At 51.5% G+C, this 13,582-nt stretch overlaps 2 protein-coding genes and 1 non-coding gene across 5 annotated transcripts in view; 2 read left to right on the forward strand and 1 right to left on the reverse strand.

The window, feature by feature from the left end:
* DKC1 (dyskerin pseudouridine synthase 1) overlaps positions 1-4,154 on the forward strand; it is an 11,226-nt gene extending 7,072 nt beyond the window's left edge. The window contains exons 10-15 of the mRNA XM_024768933.1: positions 25-145; positions 944-1,062; positions 1,649-1,752; positions 2,109-2,172; positions 2,885-3,013; positions 3,381-4,154. Coding sequence (XP_024624701.1) covers positions 25-145; positions 944-1,062; positions 1,649-1,752; positions 2,109-2,172; positions 2,885-3,013; positions 3,381-3,446 — 603 coding nt within the window. The 3' untranslated portion in view covers positions 3,447-4,154. The remainder of the gene's footprint in view (positions 1-24; positions 146-943; positions 1,063-1,648; positions 1,753-2,108; positions 2,173-2,884; positions 3,014-3,380) is intronic.
* LOC112415771 (small nucleolar RNA SNORA56) lies at positions 1,946-2,074 on the forward strand. The gene has a single exon (XR_003006372.1). It is a non-coding gene; the product is annotated as a small nucleolar RNA SNORA56 (small nucleolar RNA).
* A 1,505-nt stretch (positions 4,155-5,659) lies between the features above and the next one.
* Positions 5,660-13,582, reverse strand: part of MPP1 (MAGUK p55 scaffold protein 1) — a 25,890-nt gene continuing 17,967 nt past the window's right edge. For all 3 annotated transcript variants that reach the window (XM_024768930.1, XM_024768932.1, XM_024768931.1), the window contains exons 5-12: positions 12,948-13,016; positions 11,272-11,468; positions 10,743-10,849; positions 9,960-10,040; positions 9,183-9,263; positions 7,534-7,736; positions 7,209-7,283; positions 5,660-6,345 (exon numbers count right to left, since the gene is read on the reverse strand). In XM_024768930.1, coding sequence (XP_024624698.1) covers positions 6,169-6,345; positions 7,209-7,283; positions 7,534-7,736; positions 9,183-9,263; positions 9,960-10,040; positions 10,743-10,849; positions 11,272-11,468; positions 12,948-13,016 — 990 coding nt within the window. In that variant the 3' untranslated portion in view covers positions 5,660-6,168. The remainder of the gene's footprint in view (positions 6,346-7,208; positions 7,284-7,533; positions 7,737-9,182; positions 9,264-9,959; positions 10,041-10,742; positions 10,850-11,271; positions 11,469-12,947; positions 13,017-13,582) is intronic.

Raw genomic sequence — 13,582 nt, forward strand, 5'->3', positions numbered from 1 at the left:
CTCACCAGGGACACCACCCCGCAGGTGAACGCCATCTGCTATGGCGCGAAGATCATGCTCCCAGGCGTCCTCCGGTATGAGGACGGGATCGAGGTCAACCAGGAGGTGGCGGTCATCACCACCAAAGGGGAAGCTGTCTGTATGGGTAAGAGGTGAAGGCGCCCTTGGCCCTCCTGCGCCGCTGCAGCCAGGCTCACTAACGGGGTCCCCCGGGCCTGGCCCCTCGGGCTCATCTGATCGCTGTGTCACTCGGGTTCTGTCGGGGTGCTCACAGCAAAGGGCCATGTCAGACAGGCATAGGCAGCAGGGAGGTAAGTGGGGTTTCCTCTCGCCCCACTGGCTGCTGTTAGGAGCTGTGTCTCAGCAGTTGGGCTCTCCTCGGCTCTCCAGTGAAAGGAGGAAATCATCAGCGAAGTGGGGGTGAATGGCTGTGGTAATTAAAGAGCCTTCAGTCCACTCCTTGTCTGCTTGCAGCACTACCTTGTGAAAGTTTAGCTACTGTCGGATTGTCCCTGTGTGTGGCCTGAGCTCCAGGCAGGACACGCGTGTCTTCGGGGGTCCTTACTGAGGCGTCCCTTCCCCGCTGGCTGCTTGCTCACAGCTGAAAAGGAATTCTGATGGCATGCTTTATTTCTTGTGCAAATCCCACGGGTTAAGTAGCTGTGATTTACTTCTGAGGACCTAGGAAGCGTTGCTTTTTGAGTGTGATTAGTGTCAGTATGTTTTGAACTCGATAAGTAATGTGATTTCACAGCCTTTCTTCCCCTAATGGTGGATTTCCTCCATATGCAACGCTCAGCAAAGGAGACCTCAAGGCAGGAGAGCTTAAGAGTTTTAAATAGGTTTTGAAATAGGTTTTTAAAAGTTGTGTAAAACAGTGGCTCATTGATTATGAAGTCTTTCCCCTTCAAATCGTTCTTTTATCTCTTTCCAACGCCTGCAGCTATTGCATTAATGACCACGGCAGTGATCTCCACCTGTGACCACGGTATCGTAGCCAAGATCAAGAGAGTGATCATGGAGAGAGACACTTACCCTCGGAAGTGGGGTTTAGGTCCAAAAGTAAGTGGGACTGGGCGTATGCCCTGCTGCCTTATTCTGTTTTGCCTTGTTGAATCCTCACTCGGGCAGCCCCCACTGTGTGTCCACTGCCACGTCCTTGCCTCGTGCTGGGCTCTGGGGAGTCAGTGGTAAGTAGAAACGGGCCTGTCTCAGACCTTAGAGATTTCAGTCTAAGGGGGACAGTAGATAGGCAATGCTCGAATTGCACAGTGGCGTGGTGAGGGCCCTATGAAGGGGTGTGGAGAGGTGCCTAACACGTCAGTCAACAGTCCACGGTGAAGGCCAATGTGAGGTACGTAGTGTTAGATGTTGAGGTGAAGGGGGGAGGGAAGAGTCCAGGGCCGCTGGAGTAGCATGTGCAAAGGCCCTGTGGTCAAAATGACACTGCAGAGGCTCCCACTGGTACAAAAAGGTTTGCAACCTTTGGTAAGTCCCATGTTTGCGCCTGTTAGAGGGAGGGTGAGTTTGGAGCACTCTGCTGAGAACACCCGAGGGGGGCACCTTATTTGCTGTGTGTGTGTGTGGTCGTGGTACATGCTTTATGTGTTGACACTGTTCTAACGTTGAGACCCTGACGGTCCACCAGGCAAGTCAGAAGAGGCTGATGATCAAGCAGGGCCTTTTGGACAAGCACGGCAAGCCCACGGACAACACGCCCGCCGCCTGGACACAGGAGTACGTGGACTACAGGTAAGGGCGGGATGTCTCCCAGCCGTGTGGTGGGCAGAGGGCACGCTGGCTGCAGTGCTATGGTGACCGCAGGGGAGGGGGAAGGCGGGGAGCCCAGGCGTGGGAGAGGGTGGATTTAGTGTGGGGAAGCGTGTAGGGCCTGAGGGACCGGCCCTGGGGCGTGTGGAGTAGCTGCTTGGGCCGTTGGGCAGCACGACAGACAGTTAACCCTTTCTAGTCTGGCTCGTGGCACTCCAGCAGGAGCCAGTCTGCGACAGCAAGTGGTGAGTTGTTCTGTCCAGCATCAGGATGTTGATGGTGGCCTTAGGCTTGCCGGATCTGCTGGGAACGACTCTCACCTGTCGCTCCTCTTTCAGCGATTCTGCCAGGAAAGACGTCAAAGCCCCCCAGGTAGTTGCCGAAGCAGTCAAAGCCCCAAAGGTGAGTGGCGTGCTCTGAGGGCTTCGCCATGTGCCGTCCAGCCACACGTGCTGGCTCAGCGGGGTGGGCCTTCCTGCCCCCCTCGGGCTCTGCAGGCTCCAGTTCACGTTCCCTGTCGTGTCTGCTGGCAGGGGTGTGGGCTCAGCTGAGGCCGTGACCCCGGAACAGGGTTGGGTCAAGGGGCGGCACAGGCATGTTGAAGTAGAGGCTGTGACGCTCGGGACCGGACAAACCCCTCCGGACGGCACCAGCTCAGTGCTGCGACCGTCTGCGGGAAGCACGCGGTGGCTGCTCGGCTCAGGGGCTGCGGGCTGTTGGTGTTAGACTGCTGGATGGCTTGTCTGTGCCTCGGGTGGCACAGAGTGTCCTGAGAAGAGCTGCTTGTGCCCTGCTTGGGGCCTGCGCTTGCCTGTCTTCTCTGAGCACTCGTGGGAGCGCCCCTGGGGGGCATGCGGTCCTGCCTTTGGCTTCAGTGAGGACGTGGCCTTTCTGGCCCGGCCCTGTGTTGCTGCCCTGGCGCTCCTGCTGTGCCCCTGGCTTCCTGGTCTTTGAACCCTTGGTAAACAAGGCCCTGTTGGGGTCTTTGAAAACTTCCTGTTGGATCCAATCAATCAGCATCTTCTCTGCTGGCTCCTCCCCTTTTGACTTACTGAAACTTTCTCATCAGCATTTGCCCAAGATCTTAACATTTGATCAATTGTCTCCACCTTAGCGGAAGCGAGAGAGTGAAAGTGATGAAACCTCTTCAGTGGCTCCCCAGTTGGTCAAGAAGGAAAAGAAGAAGAAGAAAGACAAGAAGGCCAAAGCTGCTCTGGAGAGTGTGGACGAGCCGGGAGATGGGGTGTGTACAAACACGTCCAGGGCCCAGGGCTCTCTTTGTCCTTGAAGGGGAAGGAATTGCCCGCTGGTGCCGGCTTGGTTACTCGGGGAGCTGCCCTGTGGGAAGGACGGGGCCGGGCCCAGCTTTTTTATAGTAATGGCTCAGAGTTAGGGTTGTGTTGATGGTGGGTGGGGAGGGTGCATAGCTGGGGGATCTAAATGCAGGGGCATCCGTGGAAAACGCGGGATTTGTGTTATGTGCAAAATTTACGTATTGCAGGATATCCTTACGGATCCTGAAAAGGCTTAGTTGACTGTGTGGAACTTCCCTGATTTCCTTTGGGGAGAGTGGCAGTGCTTAACAGACGCTTGCTTTCTCTTTCCCCCAGGACAGTGACACCACCAAAAAGAAGAAGAAGAAGAAGAAAATAAAAGTGGAAATCTTTGCTGACTAGTGGACGCCACTTGAAGCACTGTGTCCAGGTGGGAGGAGGAATTAAAGCCTTATTGAGAAAACATAACCACATTTGTTCTTGAGGGAATGAACCTGAGATCCCAGAAAGGGCGGAGAGTCCGGCGCGTTGGAGCAGCTGCTGCGACCTTGCTGACGTCCCCCGGCGCGGTCGTCCCATCTTGTCCTGTTTTAAGGACACTGGTGAAGGGGGCGGGTGTCTCCCCTTCAGACCCGGCACTGCCCGGTGAGCATCCGCAGCTGTTTCCTGGGGGCCGTTTTCACATCATGGGCCTCTCCTAGTTTGCTTCCCCCTTCCCTCATCAAAGAAGTTTATAAAAATTAAGTCTGCTCAGCGAAATGGTATAGGGCAAGTAAAAAAAATATAACTGAATCATGTTATTAATTGAGGGGTAATCATTTTTCCAGTGTCCTGTGAGGACTCCAGCGTCAGTCTCCTCTGTCACCCCGTATTTCCCTTCTAGATGGAGGCCTGGCCAAGGGCTCTGTCGTTCCATCTCATGAGTTATTTCCAGTCACTTCTTCACTGCTTGTGTATATAGGCACCACTTCAGGCACCTAAATCCACCTGGCTGTTTGTGAGAGAATCCCCAAAAAACCATGTCTCCATTCTTTGGTTTAATCCTCAGTTAGTTTCATTGCTGGGAGAAGGTTGTAATTTTTACTTATTAAAGTTTACTTACGAAATTTTTAAAGTATTCCTGTTGGATTTTCTGATTGTTGATCTCAAACTAGGAGGACAGAAAATACATTTTGATTAAAAATGTTGGGCTTCCCTGGTGGCGCAGTGGTTGAGAGTCCGCATTTCTTTCTCTGGTTCTGCGTCTTGTAACACTTCCCTTTGGGCCCGTCATCTGGCATGAGATCGGATACTCTGGAATCTTCATCAAGACACTGACGAGATAAGAGGGGACTCATCACAAATTAAGTGATGTCCAAACTACTTGAGAGGAGAAAGGTTCTCAGTATTACATGGTGGGTGTACAGGGCAGGAGGTGCCAGTGACTGTGTCCGTTGACAGCCCTTAAGTATCTGCAGACACATCTGGGCGCAAACTCGACGAAGGGAGCCACTGAAGCTTTTGCTTGGGCTGGAGGCCGGGTGAGTGACGAGAGAGGGCGCAGTGGCGGAGGATGTTTAGGAATCTGAAGGCCTTGGTGAGAGGTCTAGAGCAGTTTGTGGGGAAGTGCTGCACTGCTGCCTTGTCACGGCCTCTGCTGCCCGGGACCCTGAGCGCAAGTTGCACACCTGGGCCCTAGACGTGCCAGGATGTACGCCTCCGGGAAGTTCAGTGTGTGTCCACGGTGGGTTCCCATCTGGGGTAAGATGCTCTGGGGTGCTTGTCTCACGTGGGCGCTAGCTTCAGGAGACCCGCAGTGTGACTTTTTTTTTTTTTTTTTTTTTTTTTGGGTAAAAGTGTGACTTTTGAGGGCACAACTGCATCTTAGTTCTTTGGGGCTAATGTGACTCTCAGCTGTGTGAACAAGGGAGCAGAGTATTTTGTTCTGGACACATTAGTTTAAATCTGGGCAGCAAGTCTGGGGTGCTCTGAAAACCATGTTGAGAATAGAAGAGAAAGCTAAAAGGAGTGGTTATTAGGAGGAAAGATAGATCTGGTAGACATGTCGAAAGCAAGGCCAATGCAAGTGGAAGCAAAGGACTTCAGAGCACTCTCCCCACTGGAGCAGAAACTGGACGGTCCCCTTACACCTTTGCTCCCAAAGTGTTTTTTGTTTGTTTTTTGTTTTGTTTTTTGTTTTGTTTTTTGCGGTACGCGGGCCTCTCACTGTTGTGGCCTCTCCCGTTGTGGAGCACAGGCTCCGGACGCGCAGGCTCAGTGGCCATGGCTCACGGGCCCAGCCGCTCCGTGGCACGTGGGATCTTCCCGGACCGGGGCACGAACCCGCGTCCCCTGCATCGGCAGGCGGACTCTCAACCACTGCACCACCAGGGAGGCCCCCAAAATGTTTTCATATGTTACACACACGTATGTTTTCACATGCACGTGCCTGGCCCAGCACACAGGCACCAGCCACGTGCATGTAGGCTTTTAGCCTGACTGACCTCTAGGCTTAAGGTCCTCACAAGCCTGAGGGAGACTTGTGAACCCAGCAGAGGCGTCTGGTGTTGGTACCATCCTCCAGCAGCTGCTCCCAGAGGCTTGGGGCACAGGTCCAAACCCAGAGAGTTAAAAGGTACAAGGTCATTGGCGTTTTATTTTAACACAGCAACACTTTTATTGCTTTTGAGGGTTTCGCTAGAGCAGACCTCATCCTATTGCACAGCTGTTTCATTTGGCAGTTTGGAAAGTTGCAGTTAAAGCTTTCTTCAAAGCAAAGACAAATGAAATGCCCAGTGTGATTGAAGGTAAAGGAGTGCAGGCTTCAGAGGGACAGGGTCCATTGCTTTTCCTCCCCGCGTGTACCATCTTTGATCAGCAGCTGTGTTTGGATAGTACTTCCGGACCCCAATTTCCAGAGATCCTTTTGAAATCCTGATCCACGGGGCCCCATCTATCAGGGAAGTCAGAGCCCAGCCCTTCAGAAACCTGAACAAGATGGATACCCACTGGTCATGAGGATAGTTGCAGAGAGCTGGAAGCTGACACAGAGCTAGCTGGGGCGATCCTGTTTGTCTTAAAGCAAGGGGAATGGAGTTCCTAAGGCTCGACAGGGGCCCATAGTCGTTCCCCCTGTTCTGCAAGCTTAGTAAACCCAGGAGACGGGCACCCACTGCGGGGAACTGCATGCCCGGTCAAAGGCTTCTTGCAATTTCTTAAGGGTTTCATCGACGCTGTTATTGACCAGTGAGAGGTCAAAGTAGTGAGCATACTGGCCACGGATGGCCTCGGAGTCCTTCTGCAGCTGCTGCAGGGCTTCCGTCTGTGGAGGAGACAGAGAAAGGGAGGGAGGGGGAGAGAGGGCGCCATGGATGGAGCAGATCCACCCGTCTGCACCCCAGCGCCACCGATTCCAGTAAAACGTACAAGTACAGTGAGATTGTGCTTCCCCTCTAGCAGATTTCACCGAAGATGAAACTGCATGACATGCCCCTGGCATAGGGACGACCTCTCTCCCCGTTCCCAACACAATCCTGCCTGGAATCTCTCCTACAGATACATTTGCACGAGTCAAACGCCGTACGCACAGGGCCATCGACCGTCGTGTTATTTATAGTAAGTTTTAAACCTAAATAGCCATCAAGAAGGCAATGAGGAGACTAAATGGGTCTGCTACATCCACACGATGGGAGACCACACAGCTACTGAGAAAGACCCAGGGAGGTCCCCACGCACAGGTTCAGTGCAAAGCAAAGCGCCTGCGGGGTGGGTTTGGGGCAGCTCGGCTCTGGGGAGCGGGGAGGCCTTTCAACACGGTCCTGGCCTCCTTCCTGCCCCTCCCTGCACAGCACGCACCACGTGGGCCCAGGGCCGCCTCTGTTCTTCACAGTCCCTGCCCTGCCCCCAGATGCCCCTCTTAAGCCCATGTCGCACCAGTGTCAGGGTCTGCTCTTCTGGAACAGTGGCCTGGCTAGTGCATTAACACTGTGCTTAACAGACGGGACAGGCGCGCGTGCTCTGGCCCCTGGCCGGGCGGGAAGGGGACAGCAGCAGGCAGGGTTAGGTTTAGGGTCGGGAAGCTGAGCTCTGCTGGCGCTCTGGCCAACGATCCGGACCGATGCCCCGGTCCTCACGGGCCTGGAGAGCGGCCCCCACCACCACCCAGCACAGACCCTTCAGTCCCACCTGAGTGCCCTGGTCAGTGGGTGCGATGAACACAATGAAGGGTGAAAGTTCTGCCGTCCGAACGATCTTCAGGGTCTGGAAAAAGGGAGTGGAGGAAGAAGAGAGGGGAAGAAAAGGAGTTAGCTGTCGTGACGGACCTTTGCGATTGGCATCTTCGGGCCTCGCCAACCCCCGCACCGTCTCCAGCACTTCTGGTCCTGCTGTTCTTCCTCCAGGTGATCCCAGGGAAAGCTCGGGGCACAGATCTGCACTCGCGGGAGGGTCCCACGAGCTGTGCCCTTCAGCACCCTTTTCCCATCTGCTCCCGCCTTCCATGCCTACCCACCTGGGGCTCAATGTCAAGGATGGCGATCTTGTCCTGCTCGTGGATCTGGTGCACTGTTTCAAATTTGGTGCCAAACATGTTGCCCTGGTAGCTGCCAAACTCCAAGAACTCGTTGGCAGCGATGCTCCGCGTCATCTCCGCTGTGGAGACGAAGTGGTACTCCTTCCCGTCTTCTTCACTCTTCTTGGCCGGCCGTGTCGTATCTGTGCACGAGAACCCAAATCCCTGAGCAACTCAGGGCCTCCTGGGCTCCCGAGGGCTCGGACGCTGGCGTCGCCACCGCCACCCCAGCTGCGTTTAGCGCACGGAGTTTCCTGGAGGGGTGCCTCACACAGGACCCCGAGGGGCTGACTTTGGGAAACGAAGAGGACCAGGAAGTCCCCCATCCGCCCAGAACACGTTTAACTGTCAAGAGCCAGAGTACCATCCTCCTCCCTTTACGAAGAAGCATCTCTCAAACACCAACCCCAGGGACACGGAAGCTCAGAAATGAAGAAATGACAGCTGAAAATATTTTAGAAACAGATCTCCGGGCTACAGTCAGGATTTCTGGGAAGTACACTGAAAGTCTCCTTTTCGTTGTTTGGAAAGAAGAGTACTCTGGTTTGCTTTCAACTCACACTGTTAAATGCTGGAATGTTAAGTCACAACGTTTACGATTACTCATGTAAGTGATCCTCTGAGTAAAGCGTGCTACAGATGCTGCAGCTTGAGACGCGACCCCCTGGTCGCCTGCGTCATCCTCTGGTCTGTCTCAACGGGCACCTTCTCAATCCACAACTGCCGCGCGTCTTTCTTTCCATCTTATAAAACGATGGCTCTTCTTTGACCTGAGTTATCCTCACCTCTTACCCTTTCTAACTCACTTCTCATTCTAACTTATTGAATGATGGAACTGTCGTGGCTATTTCTACCTCCAAGGCCTTCTGCTTTCTGACCCCAGTGTGTCACTCTGTCCTCAAAGGCAAAACGGAGAAGCAAGGAATAAAAAAAAAATACTAATAACAGGTTTAGAATCCAGTTTTCTACACAGATTCGCTCCTGGGAATGCAACTAATCTAAGCGTCCGCCTGACTGCTGGCCTGACCCTTCTCCTACAGCAGCTGCTGGGGTTACGGGGGCCTTACTGAGCGCTACTGTGAGAAAACATTTCATGAAAATTGGTGGCTGTCCTGTAATTTCCTTAGCCACTCAATGGACCGGAAGAGAGCTCTCAGAGTGATTTAGGCATATGAGAAAGTGTTTATAATATAAATTAAAATGAAAGAAAGTAACATAAGTTTTTAATAACATATTATTTGTTTAATCTTTTAAAGCAGTATAAAAATGTTGACCGCTGCTTCTCTTATGTAGACAAACAGCACAGCTACTTTTTTAGTGGGAGCAACTATGGGCACAAATTTGTATCTTTCCGAATTGGCTTTTCTTTTCATAATCAAACATTTTTAAAAAAAAAAATCACAAAGGAGGGACTTCCCTGGCGGTCCAGTGGTTAGGACTCAGCGCTCTCACTGCTGGGGCCTGGGTGCCATCCCTGGTCAGGGAACTAAGACCTTGCAAGCGGCGCGGTGCAGCTGAAGAAAAACAAATCACAAAGGAAAAGACAGATGACCACGGCATCGTGTCCTCGAGGCCCCCGAGCTACTCACATGGGGCGGGGTACGCGAACTTGTCCGGGCTCTGGCTGAGCAGGGCGCTCTTGATGTGGCTGCGGCCCACGCCGCTGGCTCCTGCACAGACAGAGGAGATAAAGGCTTCCATTTCTTGCCCCAGGCACAGAGGTGGGGCTAGGAAGAGGAATGGGATAGGGGTTTTCATCTCTCAGACCCCGAGATGAGCCACAGGTCAAAGCGAGTTGCGTGGCTTCTGGGCTGGTGTCAGGAGGGCCGGGGGCTCCAGGCGCTGGGGTCCCAGTTAGGATTCCGAAGACAACTGGCATTTCCGCAGAGGAGCCAGCTACCACATGGCATTTTCTGTTTATTTTTGAAGTATATTTGCCTTACTGGACTCTGAATGGAACTGACTTTTACTGGAAATTTAAACAGAACCCTCATACAGGTCCTCTAACCAACTCATGTTTTCACTCTAAAGATGGGGAGGACCCGGAAGCATAGGCCTGGAGCACCCCTACTGCCGCCAGACGGACAGACAGCCCGAATGAGTTAGTTGCTGAAAACCACGTGAGGTTTACCCTATGTTGTAACGTGAACCCGGTAAGGACTCAGAAAACTCCTTATATCTGCTCCACGTGGAGGACCCAAGACACCTGCCTTCCCGTTTCCTTTTCTTCCTCACGGCCCTTGTTTTTTTGTTTGTTTGTTTGTTTGTTTGAGAGAGGGAGTGAGGGAGGTTACGGTACTGCAGGCAGGGAAATAAGAACAGAGATGCAGAGATGTACTCTAAGTGGCAAAGCAATGAGAAGATACCGATGAGCACGAGGGTCTTCCTCTTGAACGCAGGGAGCCGAACAACTTCCTCGTAAGAAACAACATCCAACTGATCAAAAACTAGAGACAAAGAAAAGCAAGCCGTGTTCATGCCAGAGCTGGGCACACAGCGAACGCTGCGACCGGCTATACCGGCTCGGACAGCATCAGGGACGACCTGGATCGGGGATGCCCTTCCTTGGGGTCTATTTTTTGGTTTTCCCAACCCCCGCACCATATAAACTCAGCACGGCTGTTGGTCAGTCCTCTGGACTCGGATTTTCTCTAATCTTTTGGCCCCCACCCTCTCCACTTCTTCTCCACAGTTCGTTACCCGACGCGCCTGTCATCTCCCCTTATCTCCAGCTCGCGCTGCTGTCCCTTCCTCTCTGCCACCAGCACGATGCTCCGGCCACATCTGCCTCACTGGAGGCCCCTGACATAGCTTTTAGGCCCTGTGCTTTGCTCCTGTCTTTCTCTAGAATGCTCCCGGCAGGAAGGAGGCATTCAATAAATAGTGGCGCAATCGTAGATTATTCTTCACTTGCTATCTACAATCCTCTCAAACGCATTTATAATGTTCATATATTTCCAACCATGGCAGCTAAGGGACAAAGTGTGAATTAGTTCTAAGGAAAACAGGCCACTGTCTGGGGCTGCTCAGACCCTGCAGTTGGCCACACTGATGGCACTGATGTACTGAGAAGGGTCTGGAAGACTGCTGGGTTGGCTCCCTGGGGGTGAGAACGATGTGCCGGGCAGCGGGGAGGCTGGGGAGCCTACTTGCGCTGTGCTTGGCCAGGTACTTGTCTTTGTACTTTTTCTTCTTCCCGAAGGGACTGCAGCTCGGAGCCTCACTCGGAGCAGACTGAGCCCCGCTCGCCACTCGCCTGGAGGGAAGAGATGACCGAGGACATTGGTGGCTTCCTGGTGTAAAAGCCTGTGCCGTCCCTTCTACACAAAACCCCCAGACCCATGTGCCTCCTGCCCTTTGTGTCATCCCAGACCCCGTCCTCCTCCGGCAGAGAAAGAGGGGGCTGCAGTCCCAACGCGGGCTTAGGGACCTAAAGCTTAGGGAAAGCATTTGTGGCAACACAGATCCACGGATGAAGGGAGAGCCAGTCATCCTCCTTCACCCATAAGGGCCAGTCAGGCTCATCAAGGCATCATTGCCCCCCCCCACCCCGCCCATTCTTCCAGGAAAAGCGGAAGGTTGGCCCGGTTGAGAAACAGAAACTACACACGGGATGACAGATTTCAGTCGGTAGCTGAGCAGCGTGGCGGCCATGGGTCCCCGCCATTGGCAGCTCACCACTCCTGCAGCTCGGGGGAGGGGATCAGGCCCGCCGACCCCTGGGAGGAGCCTTCCACCCGTCCCTGCCACCAGTTGCTGTCATCCTTGTTGATGATCTGGATGATGTCCCCGGTGACGAACTTCAGCCCCGCCTCCTTGCAAGGGATCAGGTTGTCCTTTTTGGGATCATAGTCAAACTGTGCTCTCATGAACATCTGAAAAAGAAGGCTACTATCTGAAATGCACTTGTTTCCTTGTGAACGCGCCCAAAGTCCTGACCCCACGATCTACTTCTACACGGAAGCTTGTCAGTTACAATACATGGATACACGTGCTCACCATAGCATTATCTATTAGAGCGAAATGTTAGAAACAATCTGATTTTCCAAGAATGGGGAATTAATTAAATACGGCCATCTACAGAATATATTACCATGCAACTATAAAGATCAATTTGTAGAAGAATATTTAATGTCCTGGGAAAATGCTGCTGATATAACATTAAATGAGAATATCATTAAATAAAAACAATACCTAGTATGCTTGAAATTTTAAAAGAGTATTTCTTTATACATAGAAACAAAGACCGAAAGAAGCTATATCAGAATTTAATACCAGTTACCTCTGCTAGGAAGATTAGGGGTAAAAATCCAACCCAAAGAAATAAAGAAATAATAAAGAGCAGAAACCAGTGAAACAAAATAGAGTTGAAAGGATCAAGAAAGGCAACATTGGTTCTCTGAAGATTCATGAAATTAAGGCTGATTAACAAACTAGAGAAGGCACCATTTCCCAGTAGAGAGCACAACGTAACACCACTATCACAACGGCCAAGATGAAGGAAAAAAGCCCAGATAATTCTAAGTGCTACAGTGACCACGTGGAAGAGCTGGGACTTGCAGCCGCGAATGGAAAACCCTGGAAAGTAGCTCGGCAACATCATGAAAGAGGCACGCAGCCTACAGCTCGTCAGAAATGCACCAAAAACTCAGGTATAAAGAGGTTCATGGCAGCACTAAGTTTTGTAAGAACTAAAATGCTGGAATCACAGAAGGCCCTCCAGAGCATAGTCATACAACAAATGAATAAGAAGGAATCACCTGTTGCTACAGCACAGGCTTCACACCGAGTGAACAAAATGAGACACTGAAGGATTCATACTGCATGAGTCAATTTACACAAACTTCAAAAAGGGGCAAAACTCGTCTCTGGAGTCAGAAGTCAGGGCTGGCGGGACTGGAAATGGGCACGGGGACTCTTACAGTGCTGGTCACATGGGTGTGTTCAGTTTGTGAAAATTCATCTACTTTTACACTTATGATTTGTGTCCTTTATTGTACATGTGCCCATATATACCGAACCTTCAATTTAAAACAAGATTTTTAAAAAAGAAAATTATACCATCATATGATAAGTGACCTGTGACAGAAACTTCAGAGTTATTTTCTTAAAACTTCCTTCTTCCACATTTATCTGTCAGGGCCCCGCAGCCCCAATGAGCTGCAAAGGGCCAGTCGTGCCCACGGTCAGAGAAACGCCTGCCAGTTTGTAACACATGTTAGTTTGGTTCAGAGAGTACCAGGCAGCTATGCCTGTTGAGATATTTACAATCACATCATTTCAATCGAATTCGGAGAATACACACGGGGCCTGAATCCCGCCATCATCACAACAGAGAAGATGGTGCCACCTACCTGCAGTGCAGGAAGCCGATTTTGCTGGTTGGGAATTACTTTTAATGAGATCATTCCTTTGGTTTCTTTCTATTAAAAAAGAAAGGTGAAATAAAATTGTCGTGTAAAACGAACCGGGGTGACTGGGGGTTTCATTAAGTCATTTTTCGCCTCCCAAAGTCCTGGGCATTTTTTTCCCGATAGCCATCTTTACTGTACACTTTGAAATCTTGTAGCACAATGCTTCCTCCAAGACAGAAGTGTCATGTGCCCCATAAACCAGCATAACAAAGAATAACGAACAAAGGCTAATAGTTTTCCCTCCTCTGCACAGTCGACCCCCAACAGGTCCCCAGAAGTACTTAAAATGAGCCCCGGCACACAAATAGCCACACATTTCTCCACACCAATAAAGGGTCAGTCATGTGTCTAAATACTTACACACATATTCAGACGTGTATTTTTGCTGGTTGTTTTTAACAAAAATGGGATTATACTATATGCATTACTCTGTGACTTGCTTCCAGGTTGATACATGAAGACCTCACTCACTCTGTCTCATGGCTCTGCCGCATCCCTTGCTCAGCCACCATCCCCATTACTGGGCGTGTCCACTGTTGCCAGTTTTTTTTTTTTTTATTACAATATGCTGCAAT

Source organism: Neophocaena asiaeorientalis, unplaced genomic scaffold (genome assembly GCF_003031525.2).
Source record: "Neophocaena asiaeorientalis asiaeorientalis breed wild unplaced genomic scaffold, Neophocaena_asiaeorientalis_V1.1 scaffold811, whole genome shotgun sequence".
NCBI classification, from domain to species: domain Eukaryota; kingdom Metazoa; phylum Chordata; class Mammalia; order Artiodactyla; family Phocoenidae; genus Neophocaena; species Neophocaena asiaeorientalis.